This window comes from Corvus moneduloides, chromosome 3, assembly GCF_009650955.1.
Source record: "Corvus moneduloides isolate bCorMon1 chromosome 3, bCorMon1.pri, whole genome shotgun sequence".
Lineage (NCBI taxonomy): Eukaryota > Metazoa > Chordata > Aves > Passeriformes > Corvidae > Corvus > Corvus moneduloides.
This window is the reverse complement of record NC_045478.1, coordinates 62,622,319-62,638,488: the sequence shown is the minus strand read 5'-3', so window position 1 is coordinate 62,638,488 and position 16,170 is coordinate 62,622,319. Positions and strand designations below refer to the sequence as shown.

The following is a 16,170-nucleotide window of genomic DNA, read 5'->3' as shown; positions in this document are numbered from 1 at the left end:
GCTGAGTGAAGTTTTTTTTATTTTAGGTGTTTGTGTAGTTTGTACTGGAAACTATGGGCTTACAAGAGCAAATGATGGGAAACAGTTGTCTGCAAGGCAGCAATAAAAATTGGGAATGCCAAATATGTGCACTGTATGTCAGCCTTGGTTGTGAATTTCTTTGAAAAAATAAATTGTTAAACAATGAAGGCCAGGTTTTTTTTATTATTTTTCCTGGGAAAAGAGTTTGTATAGCCTAAGGGGGAATTTGGTGCCTGTGGGAAAGAGAACAGTGGGCTCAATTTACAAAATTTGTGCAGCTTTGTGAAGACATAAGGGAAGAAACAAGAGTGCACCCTGAACAACTGTAGCCCTGGGAGACTCTGCTAGTCTTGCATGCGGGTTTTCCCGTTCATAATTGTGCTTAAAAATCAAGCTGCATGCACTGGTAGCTCTGCACGGGGAGGAGTCGAGCTTGTTCAGCCAGATGTTGATTTGCTCTAATAATTAAGCTTACCCGAGTCATGTAAAGGGGTGTCTCTGTCCTCATTAACTTGAAAAGGCAAGTGGTGTGCGTTTAGCCAGCCTGTGCCTTTGGGAGCCCATCCTCTGCACATCTGCTGTGAGCAGGCACTGCAAGGGAGCAGTGGCTGCTCGTGCCGCGGTTTGGAAGTGAGTATGGGACTCCTCAAACCCCTTTGGGATTTGTATCAAGTGTTTTCTTGGTGGTAGTGTGTGCTGGGAGTGCTTGTTTTGCAGGCTGCTGCTGCGGCTCCACAAGTGGAACTGAGTGCTGGTCTTTTGGCTCTCATTTCTGTGTAGTTCAGGATGCTGTTCGTGTTTCTCATCTGCTGTGTTCGGTATCCTGTCCATCTCAATGGTTTCCTTTTGAGTCAGCGTTGTGCATAAACATCCTTTATTCAACTAAAGGCTCACCTCCTTTTAAAAAGGAATGGTGAAACAATGTAGCTGTTGTGGAGCATGCAAAGTAGATGTCAAATGTGTAATCTGAATTTTTGCTCATGTCAACTGTTTTAAATGAATGTGGTGTATTCCTATGAAACAGACCTGACTGGGGCTGTTCCTTTTGCTCTACCCAGTATGTTGAAGGGGAGCAGAGTAACAAGAGCACCGCAACATCTTTAAAATAACACATCCATCCAAATTCCCTCCCAAGATTGTTGCTGCTCGCAGGCTCTTAAACAGCAGAGGAAATAAGAATACACAAGGAAACAGGATTAACACATGAAGCTTAGTAAAATTAGATGAAAACCAGAAACACTTTCTGTAATCACTTGGGAAAACCTACTGTAGAGAACAGGATCATAGGATCACTGTTTAAAGTGAGGATTTGGGGGATATTACTGGGACAAAATAGTCTAAACTGTTTTAAAAACACTTCAAGATAGAAAAATGAATTAGATTTCTTACTGGTGTGTGTTGTTGACCCTTAGCAAGGGGAAGCAATAGCTACTTCAGGAAGCTACAGGGCCTTATAAATCAAGGTAATAATGAGACTTGAACCAAACATCCTTTTGATTGCTTTGCCTTTGTGTTTTATTTTTTTGTTAATTTTCCTTGTCATTTTATGCTTTTGTTTTTTTGCTTGATTAACTAGGCTTTGGGCAAGATCTTTGCCCTTGCCTTGGATTTTTTTTTTCTTTTTTTTGACAGTTGTTATTTTTTTGTTGTTGCTCTGGATGCCTCTCAGGGTTTGGGTTACCCTGATGTGTATGTCCCTTGGTCACTTTACCTGTGCAGACAACAAAGGTACATTCTTACTGGCTGAGCTTGATCCACAAGGACCAGGCAGGTTGTGCATTGACTTAGGTAACCTAAAGATCCCCATAATTTATGTGCCCTGTTTCTGTGCTCCTGTAGTACAACCTCAGTCACACTGCAAATTTATTTCATAATTTTGCATTGTACACTGTACGAACTTAAAATTTCTTCCTTTTGCAAGGTGGTTTTTTTGTGGGTTTTCTTTGTTGTGTTATATTTTTTTGGTTGTTGTTTTTTTGTGGTGGTGATTTTCTTTTTTTTGTGTATGTGTGGGTTTTTTTTTTTTGTTTTGTTTTGTTTTTGTTTTCCTTTTGTTTTGTTTGTTCGTTTCTGATGCCCCCTTTGTCTCTCTTTTGTGTTTTGGTAGGCCTGGATGATTGCCTGCAGCAGTATGTCCATAAATTTGAACGGGAGAAGATAAATGGTGAACAGCTGTTACAGATTTCTCACCAGGACCTTGAAGACTTAGGTATCTCAAGGATTGGACACCAGGAACTGGTTCTAGAGGCTGTGGATCTCCTGTGTGCACTGGTTAGTTAAGTAGTGAATAGATATGCAAAGAATTCCTTAAAGTGCTTTTTTGGGTGAATAACCAAAGCAAGATTGACAAAACCAGAATACCTTTGTCTCTTGCTTTCTGTTACACATCACAATAGAAGAAAACAGTAAGAATTTGTTTAATTCTTGCAACTTTTGTATTAATAGCTCATTAACTTTTTTCTGATAAGAGGCAACTTTAATTCATTTGCTTGCACTTCCAAAGGAAGATGTCTGAATGACATTGTTAGATCTTGTGGCTCCTGTCAGTGAACAGTTTGTCTCAGAAGACAGAAGGCACACTGTTGAAATGACAGGTGATAGAAGTTCCTCACATCAGTTGAAATGGGTTTAGGGTAGTTCTGTAACAAACATAGGAAGTGAAGAAAAACTAATTCTTGAAATGAGGAATGTTTAGCCACCTCAGTTACAGTCTAGTTGAACTCTCATTGGATTCAGAACTTAAGCTGTTCCTTTGTCCTACTCCTGATATATAACTGCAGATACTTTGAAAACAAACATTTTCTGAAAAGAATAAATATATATTGGATTGTTTTACTAGCACAGGCTTTATTTAAAAGCCATAGTTTGGTCACAGTCACAGTCTTGAAGGCGTGTTTGATGTAATGCAGTGTAATGAGCACCAGAGGTATATGTAATTACATCAGGGAGGAGGGTGGGAAAGCCTGCCTGATGCTTCCTTGGCCAGCACTGGCCTGTCTTCCCTACATTAGGCAAGGCTTGCAGCACCAAGCATATGTTTCTTAAATGGAGAGTCTTTATTGCCTGTGTGATATGTGCTTTATTTGCTGCAGAGAGGTGCTACAGGGAGTGTTCCTACTCCACAACCTGCAGCAAATTGTACTGAAAGAGGCATATGTAATGAAATCTCTTCAAATGATCTAAAATGATTCTCAGAGTTACTCTTATACTTGAAAGACATTTTATTTCCTTTATGTATTTGATCTACCAAAAATTTTTAACATTAACTTGAAAACCTAATAGAAGAATGTAACTGGACTGAAAAGCAGTTAATGGTGTGGGAAAGAACTTGTTGGGCAAGTGCAGGGGTCTGGTGAGTTAGTAAATGTAGTGTGGGCTGTCTGTGGTCCTGACTGAAGTAATCTATGTGGCAGTCCCCAAAGGCACTATTTTATTCTCTTAAAAAAATTAGAATAAAGTGAACAAAGCTGGACAACTGCCAGAACCTAAAGCTGTCCTTTATCTCCTACAATTTCCTTCTAATTTCCTTTGTAGACAAAAGTTTTGACCTCAGACCCATTTCTGGAAATCCTTTGTGAAATGCAGCTCAAGTTAATGCATTGGACAGATACTGCATATTACAGCTGAAATGTCCTTGTTCCCTTTCTAAGAGGTGAAGGAAGAATTCCCGTGTTTTCAGTATGCCCTTTGCCACCTTCTTGATGCCTGTTCCCTTCAGTTTTTGGAATTGCATAGAATCACTACTGATTTTGTTTCCAAGGGGTTACTAAACGCTAGTGACAGCTAATTTTTTTTGTTGTTTCTTCTTTTTGTGCAGGAGAGAATTTTTCTGATTCCACTGTGTTAGTTCTTTGGAAGTGGGAATGTTTATTGTTTAGTGACTGTTTTGTACGTATGCTGACACTTCCCCAACTTTTGGGGCCTTGCAAGCAAAGGAACTATTTTTTTGACTTTTTCTTTTTTCTCTTTTTTTTTTCTTCTTTTTTCTTCCCCCTTTTTTGACCCCACTGGCACCCCCACTATTCTGTAAGCTCACACAGTGGAAATGTGGCATTGGCTGGGCCAGCCTGATGTCACTCTTTGAAGGTTGTCATTCTTGGCGGACAAAGGCTGAGAGGGGGTTTTGGTGGTTTCCCAGTCCTGGAGTTCTCTAGAAGAATTTCCTTTTTTATCTAGTTTTGCTTTGGCAGTTTCCCAGCTGAGTTTCCTTCAGATCAGTGCTTTGGTTCCCTCACACCACAAGAACACATGTGGCTCTAAATACAGTGAGGAAACTCTCTTTGGAACATCTTCCTCCTGCAGTATCTCTTTTCAAGCATTCACCACCATTCCAGCCTCAGTAATCAGTCACTAAATAAAAAGTGAACATAGTCCTTTCCTTGAGAAAGGACACCAAATGCACCTGATTTTTTAATTTAGGTTTTATGGGGGTTGGATACTATTTGGCAGCACTGAGCTAAAAATATGACAGTAAGTTTCTGGTGTGAAAGAGAAATTAATGCATCTTTCTCTACTGCTTTGGTGATGAAGCAGTGTTCCCTCATGTCCTCGTAGCAGTGGCTGCATATGCAGCGTCCTGAAGAGTCAGCAGGAGAGTGTGGACTGGGATAGAAAATGAAGGTTTCCTCTGAGCACACATTTCTGTTACTCTTGAGCTGGTCTAATAGAGTTTTCTGAACAGGTATTGAAGACTTTTTTGAGGAATTTAGAGGATATGTCAAAGGACCTGAATTCCCCACAGGGGGAAAAAAATCATCAACTTTCAGCTTTTTGTGGGTAGTATCTGCTTGGTGTGTGGGGGGGGAAAGGGATAGAAGAAAGATCATGTTTCCTTATTGATTGAAGTATTTGGGGGAGGGGGGAACAAACATACATAACTTTGCTTTTCAAACCACAAAAGCAGGGACAGAAAACAAGCCTTTGAGGGCTCAATGAATGTAAAACAATGCAAGCAGGAAACTATGAAAATATTTTCACTTTTAATGTGTTCTTTGGATTTGATTTCTGAATCTTTGCCTACACTGTATGATGGGAGCATTTGGAAACAAAAAAGCAGTGGATTTTTCTTGAAGTTAGAATGAAGACCTACTAATTATATACAATTAAAAAAAACCAAACCCAAACCCTGAAAAAACCCATAAACCAAAAAAGAACATAGTCGTGCCTTTGATAATTTCACTGGTAGTAATGTTCTGCCAGCATATTTGCAGTGTAACAAAATATAACATCATAGCATGAAATAAAACATGCCTATGTGAAGACTTACCCTTTAGGCCCTAATCATTGTCAAAGGGTGTCTGTGCACTGACACATAAGATTTCATTTTTTTTGAGGTTTCAAATTATGTGTTGTTTATTAGGAAATTTGCTACTCCAAAGGATTTTTTAGAACACGTTTTTGTTAAAAGGAAGAGAGCAAGAATGGGTGACTGTGACAGTACCTTGTGTTAACTCTACTGTTTATATAGGCCTGTAGTGACTTGGATCAGCTTCTGAGCCAGCATTTGAACTGGTTTTATTCATTTTTTTTTTCCCAGAGCAGGTTTTCAGTTCAGTCAGCCAGCATGTCCAACTCATAACATTGCAGCATGTGAACATGGCTGTGAAAGGGAAGGGGATGCTGCCCCTGGGCAGTGGCAGAGCTCTTCATCAGGCCAGTTCATCTTTGAAATAACTGCTCTGCTTTTTTGACTTCAGTTAGTGGTTTGTTTTTGGTTTTTTTTTCTTGTGATGTTGGCTGCCCGACCTTGAGCCATCATTTGGTTAAATTAGTTTTTCTCATTAAATGTGATGGAGTTTAGAAGGAGTGCTCTCATGTCCTCTCTCCTGCACGTGTGGGTGCTGCCTCTCCTCCAGCCCTGCATGTGGCTCCCCAGGTTAATGAGTAATAGCCTGGGAATGTTTGACATTGGGTGCTCTTGACCGCTGGCTTCAGCCTGTGTTTAGATTAAAACAACTTTGATGTTTGAAATCGGGAGCGATAGTAAAATGTAACCTCTTCTTTGGTTCATGAGCAACATCTAAAACGTTTTGGTTGCTTAAATAATAATTTGTTAACTCTTGTAGCCTTAGTCCTGTGGAAATATTTCAAGAAAAGCCTGCTAAGATTTTCACTTCAGCTATGTGTCACTGAAGGCTATTTGGTGTGCTGCCACAATATCAACATTCCTATCTGTTGTGAATTGGGGCTACAGTTCTATGACAAGTTAAATTAATCCAAGTCAGCTGCTGTCTCCACCCCCTCCTGTCCTCTGATTAGTGATCTTTTGTGCTTGCACTCACCTGACCCTGAAGTGAGTTACTTCAGGGAGCTAAACCAAGGGATTAGATTTCTTTGTATTGTTTAGATCCCCAAGCTAGCCCTCCCAAGAGACTGGACCTTGCAAGTGAAGGAGCAGGAATAGTTGGTGATATGAGAGCTGGTCAAGACACTTTCAGCTTGGATAGAAGCATTGCTATACCTGGTGAAGGGGCAAAATGCTTTATGTGTATCAGAGCAGACAGGTGAGGAGACTGGCTCGCCCGTGGAGCAGAGGTCACTTGGGTTGTGATGATGCATATTTCCAGGAAAGTTCATCCATGAGGGATGATGCAGAGTTGGATAATTTGGTGTCCTGGTACTGAAGAGCTGCATACCCTGTCTTGTGCTGCATAGGTGTAGTGCTTTCCTAGGGCACAAACTGCTGGTTTAGCAGTGGACGTGCACTCTGTAGACTCCTTGGGGGAAGCGTAGGAGAGCTTAGAGCAGGGACCTAGAGCTTGGCTGTGATGTGGCTCCTGAGAGTCTGTTGGGGACACCAGTTGCAGTTATGAGCTGGCATCCCTAGAGGCAACACGTGTTGCTGAAGTCTCCCTCAAAACTCAGAACTACTTGACAGAATTATTTAAAAACTACCTGAACTGGAAGAGTCGCACCAGGCTCACCTGTGGTATGAATAAAGTGAAAGAGGTGTGATAAGGGGTATGTGAATGTTTAAGGCCAAGTCCAAAATCTTACCTGGTATATCAACACGTGTCCTCTTAAATGCTGGTGCCATCTCTAATCTCAAACACCCACAGGTAGTTGGCACAGTTTCTGCACCTGAATGACAGAGGGAATGATCTGGAGATACTTAATTATATGAAAACTTTCAAGTTCTGATCAGAGTGATTAGGTGGTTATACCTCTGCACAGGAAAAATATTTTCTGTTTTCTGTCCCTTTGTGAAAGCAGGGGCTCAGCATCCTCTACTTCCCCTCTTTAAGGGGAGGAATTCTGATACGTGGCTGCTTTCTTGTGGTCGTAGGAATTTGCCCCACATCCAGATGTGTTTGTGGAAAAGTATTCCTTCAAGTAGACTAATATGCAATCCTCTGAGAGGAGGAAAAAACTAACTGCAAGAAATGCATCCAAATAATGCTCTGTGGTGCTGGGGGTCTTTTTGTGTTTTGTTGTTGTTTTTATTAAAATTAAAAGGTGGTAAGTTCACACATCTCAGTGTGTGAGTACTTTAAAATTGTTTAGTAATCCAGATCTTTCCCTTTCTGTGATCCTGGAAAATTTAAGGATATCCTTTGCATTTTTTAAAATTGAACACATCCTTTCAACCCCTACTCCTGGCTGCACATGAAGGGTATTTCCTTGCCAAGAGGTGGAGGAGGGAGGCACTTTTGTAACTTACACCCACTGGGATCTTATCCATAGGAGGTAGTAGTATTTTAAAGGTAGCTGTATAGCTGAAACCTCTCCGTACTCTGTGGAGGTGTGTTTCTTTGGGTCGAAGATTCTGTCTCACATTTTGTAAATGACTTAATCTGAAATATTCCAGCCTGTTTTACAGATGCTTCACCCTGGAGGGAATGGAGGCACAAGCCAGCAGTGTGCCCTAGCAGCATCCTGGTCTGCATTAATGGGAGAGGGAGGGGACCCTTTAGTCTCATTCATTAGTCTAAATAGGCCCCCTGCCCCTAAGTACAGGAAAGGTAAGGAGAAACCAGAGCAAGCTCAGTGGAGGGCTGGAGTGAGCTTGGTGAGGGCTGGAGTACTTGCCCTTGAGGAGAGGCTGAGGGACTGGGACTTCTTCAGCCTGGGAAAGAGATGGCTCCAGGGAGGTCCAGCAGCAGATCCCCAGCACCCACCATGGTGGGTAACAGTTGTCAGGATGGGCTGTGCATGGTGGAAGCTGAAACAAGAGGTTCAGGCTGGATATAAGGAAACATTTTCTTACTCTGAGGACAGTCAGACCAGGTGGATCAGGCTGCCCAGAGAGGTTGTGCAGTCTCTGTCCTTGGAGATTTTCAAGACCTGAGAAGACAAAATCCCGAATAAGCTGGTCTGAGCTCCCAGTTGAGCCTGCTGTGAGCAGGAGGTTGGTCTGAGACCTCTGAAGCTCCCCTTCAGCCTGGGCGGTGCTGTGATCCTGAGTGGAGGTATTAGGAACTCCTGGAAAATAGGAATTGAATGGAATTAAAATTTGCTTTAGTTGGTTTAGATTTTTGAGTGGGAAAGTAGAAAGAGTAGTTATTTGTCTTGGTTTGGTACCCAAGGCAATTGTCACCCCAAGACAATAGTATATCTGACTGAACTATGGAACTTGGAGGTTAGTTGCAAGGATCTGCAGCAGCAAAAGAGTAGAGAAGCACAGGGATCTTATATTTTTTTCTGTTTGTTTTGTTCTGGTGGGGGTGGGGTTTTTTTGTTGTTTTGTTGTTGGTTTATTTTTCCCTCAAGAAAAGTAGGAATTTGAATTTATGAAGTTGTAGGCAAGACTCAGTTTTTTTTTTTTTTAGGTTTTGTAAATGAGTGAGAAATATGATGTCTAAAAATGGGTTTAATTACCATGTATAATGTTAATGCTGTCCTCAAACTTGCAAATAATTGCACTGTTGTAGTCAAGGAGCACAGCTACTGAAAACTTGTGATCCAAATATTTACTCAAGCTTTTGATTGCAAAATTTCATTTGCTTCCTGTTGGTGTTTTCATCTCTTACCAGATTTAACTTATGTTTAGTTGTGAATGAAATGTTACTTCAGTGTTTATTTACCACAGGATAGAAAACATTTTAAGAAAAAAAAAAAGCTTGCTCTTCTTTAACAAAAAGAAAAACAACACAATCCTGTTATTAACAAGTAAGTGATATCTCTTAGGATGTTGGGACTTCATTCTGATGAAAAAGTGTCCTTAAATCTTATTAATGTCAGAAATTGAGGTTTGGCACCCACAAAAGTATTCTTTAGTGGCTATAGTGCAGAACAAATCTTAGAAGGTATTTTTGCCAAAACCCATGAGAAAGTTGTGCAAATCCTCAAGACTTTTTGTCCCATATGAGCTTTTAACTTGTGGTATGATAAATAGGAGAACTCAACAAGGATATTTATCAAGCTTAATAATATTCCTTGCAGAACTATGGCCTTGAAACAGACAATATGAAGAACCTGGTTCTCAAGCTGCGAGGGTCATCCAACAATCTGCAAAATTACATCAGCAGCCGTAGGAAAAGTTCAAATTATGATGGAAATACCTCTCGCAAGCCCCCGACTGACTTCCTTACTTCTGTTGTAGAGCTTATTGGTGCTGCTAAGGCCTTGCTTGCATGGTTGGACAGGTAAGAATAAAATGGTCATATTTTAATTTACTGCTCTAATGAATTGCTTTTCCTTGTAGGGCAATTCCTAGATGCTTGGGTGGAAAGATCTTGATGTCACTAACCCCCTTCTTTGGTGTTGCTAGAAGGCCTCTAGTGGATAAATTTAACCTAGGGTATCTATTCTTGCACTTCCACTCTTGCTAGAACAAATAAATCTGTTAACATTGCACACAAACTGGTATTTATAAAAGTTTGAGCGTTCCTTCTAGGTCAGTTTCTCATACACATGGTTTTCCCAGCTTCTAAATTATTTGTCATTGGCAAGTCCCTTCCTGAAAGATTTTTTAATGTTCTGCTGAAATCACAGCCTTAGCTATGTGATTTGAAAACTGAACAATGGGAAAGATTATCCTTCTGCTGTTTTGTCTTCTCTTTTTTTTGTCTTATTTAATTGGTTTTTTTGCCTGGAAAGAGCCAGAGTTATTTTGTTACACCTGCAGCAGGTCAGATGCTGGCAGGGGTTCAGTCCACAGTAACGGATGAACACAAATTCTCCACGCGCTTGCTAGCTCTCCTGAGAAGGGAAGTTAGGAGGATAACTGCGCAGGGACTGGCAGCAAGGAGCACTTTTATCCTTTATCCTGCTCTCAAGCAAGGAGTTGGTCTGTGTCCAGGCAGTGATGTTAACAGTTTGTGCCTCTCACCTGGTCCTCTCCTCTCACTCTGTTGCTGGCAGCTCACCCTAAATTTTTTTCTGAAACTCACAGCCAGCAAATTGCTGGCTTGTCCATTTTCAAACTGCTGTAGTTACTTCTCAACCCCTCTTCTAGGTTTTGTAGCTGTCTGAAGGGTCAGATGTAGGACTCTACAGGCCCTAAAGCTGCCCTACCTGTGATGCTTCTTCTCTAAGTCTTGCTGCACCTCTGTGTGTAAAATGTGAAAATCCATTTTTCTTCTGCTGGAGAATTGTTTTTTCCTTGTCCAGTCAGAAAGTTGGAGGTTTACTCACTGGTAAACCCAAGGGTGTGATTTTTACACCACTGTATCATTTGACTTCAGCTTGCAAGTGAGAGAACTGCAGTTTGGCAAACCGACCATTTCTTCTGGTTCTGCTCTCTGAACTTGCTTACCACAGGGCTAGACAATTCCCAGTTTTGTGAGTGGAGCAGGACTATGCAGTCAGGAATACTTACATTGTAAAACTACCCTCACACTTGTGTTAATGTCAGAGTTGCAGCACTTACTCCCATATGCTCTTCCTCACTGATAAGATGGGATGGGAGAAGGCTAGTCCCTCCAATCTAAGGAGAATTTTCTCTTGTTGTAGGACCCCATTTACAGGTATTGCTGACTTTTCATCAATGAAGAACAGAATCATTCAGCTCTGCTTGGACCTCACTACTACTGTTCAGAAGGTCAGCTGATTTCTTTTCCTTTCTGCTTTCCAAAAGGGAAGGAAAGGGGATGTTTGGGGAAGTAATGTGCTTGCTTTGTGCTGAGTAATAATGAAAGGCAGTTCTGGGAATGACAGCTTACTTTTAACTTGGAACGTCCCTGAAGGTCAGTGTCAGTTGTTTGTGTTTCTGAGTTGTGGTGTTTTTTGTTGTTCCCCCTGCCCCTGAATTTAATTACCAATTTTGGTATTGCTGGCTGTATCTTAAGTGACTGCAGCTTAAAGGATACTCATATTTTCTTGAGCTTTACTGGAAAGAGGGTTAGTCTTTGAAATGGTTGATCTGCATGTGAAGACTTTCACATTCCAAGCAGCATGTTGAAAAACAGTTATCAGTGCTAACTCTAAACAAAAATGTGGCTCTATTGGTTTTTCTACCTATGCTTGCAGACTCCATAGATCTTGTCCCATGCAGAATGTTTTAGCCATCAAATGGGAAATGCTGCATGTAATGGAAGGAGCAAGTCCCACTAGCCTGGCTGCTTCTGCCACTACTGCAAGACTACAGTATTTTTAAAAACTTTATTTACCAGCTGTATGATGAGTGCTTGTACAGATAACATCTAAAAGGACATGTAGCAACTGTGACAATCTTGGCAATTGGCATAATTTTGCTGTCTGATAATGCTGCCTGTCTTTGAGACTGTTCTGAGAGTGTGGCACTGCTTTGGCTATGAAGCACTGTGTGCACACTTCAGTGACTGCCAAACTTGCTCATAACCATTATTCTGTGCCCATACAATGTTCAAACTCTGAAGGACCATGCCCTGTGACATGCATAGTTCCCTCCCCATGCTGAAGGGATGATGTCAAAGGACAGAAACATCCTGAGCTGTCAAGCTGTGGTGGCACCCAATTATGTCAGTTGTGTCATTGTGAAAGGATGGGGTCTGGGTGCTCCAAGGTGCACATACCCACTGCTCAATGCTCTTCTTGCTGGGGTGTTCCGTGTGCAATGCACAGCCAGTGATTTACAGCTACAGATATGCAGATTGTGCAGTAAAACAGTGTTTCTAGCAGCAGGTGGTGTTCACCCAAGAGTGCTACAGGAACTCAGATATGAGATTGCTGAATGTATTAATAAAACTGCTAAAAATGGTGTCTAATCTTTTGGTTAGATCAGCCTTTGATGGCAGGGGAATGGAGGTTGTGAACACAACCCTGGCCTTTCAAAAAATGTCAGACTACTTCTCTGCCAATTTGATATGAGCTATAATAAAGAACGGCGTTGGTGCACAGGAGAAAAAGCATTAATGAGGGAAGAACCAGCATGATTTTGTCCTGGGATGGTGCACATATGCTCAAATAGTCTGGAGGAGTCTGCTGATGTGGAAAAGAGATACAGTTGAAAAATCTTCAGGAGGATTTTTAGACTTCAAAGGAATTTCTTATTAAGGTATAGACTATAGGAACAGGTGGTCAGTCCTAATGGTGAAGAAGAGGCCAGAGTGGCTCTCGTGGAACCAATGCTGCTCTGCATAATCATAAATGGTGTATAAAAGTGAGTGAATAATAACTAAGGCAGGAGTGCAAGAAGATTCTAGTTAACTTTGATGATGGCTATATAGATTCAAGGACAGGACTTTACTCCACTTAAAGTTCTATGTCAAACTTTAAGATTGAAATAATTAACAGTGTAAACAGAAATGAGTAGGAGCAGAAGGACGTTGCAATATTGAGCATTTTGGCTGCATGATGATAGGTGGCATTTGCTATTGATTTGTGCAGATGTATTTAGCAGAGAAAAGCAGGGGAAAGTCCTCCACACACTTCTCCAACATGACTCCTTCTTAAGCTTATTAAAATGCTTGGGGGTTTTCTCCTTGTAGATATTGTAAATCTTGTTTTATTATTTATGTGCTGTTTTAACTTTTTAATCTGAGAATAATATCATTCTCCAGTTCAGTACTTCTTGCAGAAAACAGTGATGACTTTTGTAGTTTGTTACATGAACAGTAGTTTGTAGTTTGTTTCAGTTCAAAGACTTTTATACCTGGGCTGTGTAAATAATGCCTTTTGTGCAGTCCTCTGCCCTTCAGGAATGTCATTGATAGCATATTTTAATAAATTCACTTTCCCTTCTATTTTTAACAATATGCTTTAGATCCATTTTGATGCCTGGGACAGAGAAGTACCTGAGTTGCGGTTTATGTAAGGCAAACACATCTGCCTGGCCTTCTGAGAATCTGATTTTATTTGTGCAGGGTTCTGCTTTTCTGGAAAAGTCAGCTGCTGTAATTGAATCCTACATTCTCTCAGTTTTCAAGGTTTATTATTGCTTTCTACCAGGGCCAGAAAATAGTTGCTTAACAGTCCTTTTGAGCCCTGCTGGGTGAAACTAATCTGACTAATCCCTGCAGCATGAATAACTATTTCTATTTGAGATTAAAATGGAAGTTTTGCAGAGTTTTCAGAGATTTGTTTCCATGTTTATTGGTTAATATAGGGGTTTTGTTCTTGTTTTATTTTTAGGATTGCACTGTGGCTGACATGGAAGATAAAGTCCAGACTGTGGTAAGTTTATGTTTCTGTTGAAACTCAGCTGTCTGCAATCACATTCATTTCGGTTGCTTCTATTGTATTGACAACAGCATTTCAGTCCCAAATGCACAAGCACATCATGCAAGGAAACATTACTATGGCTTGTTTTGTGAATATTCTTTAATGTAGAGGAAATCATTGACATTTCAGCAGATGGATCGTGTGTATGATAATACAATAGTACAGAGTCAAGTATTCCTTAAAGTTTCATTACACAGCTATTTTTCCAAGAGAATTTAACCTCAAATTTTCAAGGGCAGAGTAGTACTGTAAAGTGATCACAGGCTAAATAAACCAATTATGCCTGTGAAGTGCATTTAGTGCCTTAATAGGCAGACACTCTGCCTTATTGTGCTTCTTCATGTAAAAGACTTGCCCTGCCACAGGACTGAAATTCTGGCTCTGTACTTGAGCTTGAGTTACCAGGGTTGTTTGAAGCAGCCTTGTGACCAAACACAGAGTGTAATGGAATGCTTTTTATATTTTGTAACAGTTAATCATCGCTTCCTGCTTTTGACATGAACCAGGCTGTGCTCTTTGATAAGGCCTTCCGGTAGCTCATAGATGCTTAGGAATTTAGTAGCACAATAACTAAAAATAATTTTGTTCATAAATAATGAGACCACGTAAAAGGGAGTTTTCTGCATCTTTCTTTTTCCATTTGTGCACACCCACACTGGAAGTAGGCATTGTTGTTTGGAATTCCCTTGTTTGAGCAGTTCCTCACATTCACACTTAAACATTGTTTTCATTTATTTTATTGCTGCTCTATAAATCTGACGTAAAACAAAACAGAAAAGGTTGGAGCTATTGTTTCCAGGGGCCATTATACTCCAAACCAATGTCTTCCTATGACACAGCTCCCCCCCATTCTGTAATTGTGTGTGTCTACTTTGACTGAAGGATTCCAGCCCCTTGTGAAAGGTGACTTACCTTGCTGGTTCCCAAACTATTTATACCTAAGTACTGTTAGTACTGATCAGTACTGTGTACTAATCCTCTCTCTCTCCTCGTCTCTAAGCTTTTGTAACCTACTCTGAGTGTCAGCCTTGCTTCAGTTGATGTCAAGACAGAAAACACAGTGGGACATTATGAAACCTGTGAGTGTAGAGAGGGCACAGATTTTTTGACTGGTTTCTTTTTCTTCTTTTTTTCATGTTTAATTAGACATTCTGATAGTTACATGTTCTACAAAGCAAAGCCATTCTGCCTCCAACTTTACTGACACACATGCTGAGGTCAGAATTAGCCGTTAGTTATAATGTTGGCTTAGGATCAGTTATGTTTTGGTCAAAAGAAAATACGAACCTTGCCTGTGTAAGCATTCCAGAAGAGGTCAGTTCAGAGGCACAGTGGAGAGAAGTACTGCAGAAGCACTTAGATGCTGGATGTCCTACCTTATACTGTAAGGTTTTGTGCAGATATGCTAGTGGCCAGCACATCACTTTTTGTGACACATGGCCAGCTGTATTCTCATAGTAGAAATACAGAGGAACATGAAAAACTGTCAACTGTTCCCACAAGGAATCATCAAAATGGTTCAATATTTTAATGAGTTGTATTTTGGTTAAAGCAATCAAACCCTAACCTCATTTTTTTGCTGTATTTTGTGTGTTTATTTTTTTAGACAGAGGATGTGTCAGCATCTGTTAGTGATGGTGAGGTGGCACTGATGGAAACACGTTGTTTGTACTGTGTTACAGTAAGGACGTGAACATGCTGTAGAATAGATCAGTACAAATGAATCCTCTATTTCAGTGGTTTTGGAACTCATTTCCTTTACATCTTTTGAAAACTGAAAGAGGAGGAAGCCAGGAGAGAATTTTCGTAACTGTTTTTTGTATGTTCTCATTGCAGGCCAAGACTTTAAATGGCATTTGTGATAAAGCCATCCGATCAACTACAGACCCACTGATGAGCCAGTGTGCCTGTCTGGAGGAGGTCCATTTAACCAACATTAAACCTGGGGAAGGCCTGGTAAGAAGCAATTCTGGAGTGTCCTAATGTTCCCAGTGTTTAATAGGTAGTAGCCCTGTGGACCAATGCAAGTGTGTGTTTATAGTAAGGCATTTCAAAACGGATAATAGCCTGTGGGGAAAAGAAAGAGGCATGGAGGAGGAAACCTAAAGGTCAATTGTCAGATGGAATGGCTGCCAGAGACAGATATGCACATTAGTAGGTTTGATCCCAAATATAATTTCTGATTCTAAATTGTTAAAGATTTCTGTGTTAACCAGGATACTGGAGAATTTATAAATGCTTGTGAAGCTAGTAGTTTTATTTTTTCAGGTTACTATAACCACTAGTTTTTCTAGGGGAGCTTGGAGAGGGAGAAGGTAATGAGAAATGGTATTTGTGTTTTGAAAGATGCGTGTTTATGTGTGTTTATAGCAGGATTGAAAGGAATATGAGATTCTGGAGGTTTGCTGTTAGCAGGAAAATGAGAATTTTTTAAAGTGTTTGGTGGCCATGTCACATAACTGACTGTTGTTCGTTCAGTGAATTCTACTTAGCTGAGTGCTGGTTATGAGAAACTTAATTTGAAATTTTGGTGGATTTTCTGCCTAGGGAACAGATGTGTTAGAATGA

The 16,170-nt window shown here is 40.5% G+C and overlaps 1 protein-coding gene across 2 annotated transcripts in view; it reads left to right on the top strand.

Moving 5' to 3' along the window:
• The window catches only part of CNKSR3 (CNKSR family member 3), a 52,518-nt gene that overhangs the window by 23,098 nt on the left and 13,250 nt on the right, over positions 1-16,170 (top strand). Inside the window, exons 2-6 of one of the 2 annotated variants that reach the window (XM_032101898.1) lie at positions 2,129-2,292; positions 9,403-9,605; positions 10,915-11,002; positions 13,513-13,554; positions 15,439-15,558. In XM_032101898.1, the coding sequence (XP_031957789.1) occupies positions 2,129-2,292; positions 9,403-9,605; positions 10,915-11,002; positions 13,513-13,554; positions 15,439-15,558 (617 nt within the window). Of the gene's footprint in view, positions 1-2,128; positions 2,293-8,406; positions 8,430-9,402; positions 9,606-10,914; positions 11,003-13,512; positions 13,555-15,438; positions 15,559-16,170 lie in introns of those variants that run through there. The other variant, XM_032101899.1, reaches the window with a different exon arrangement.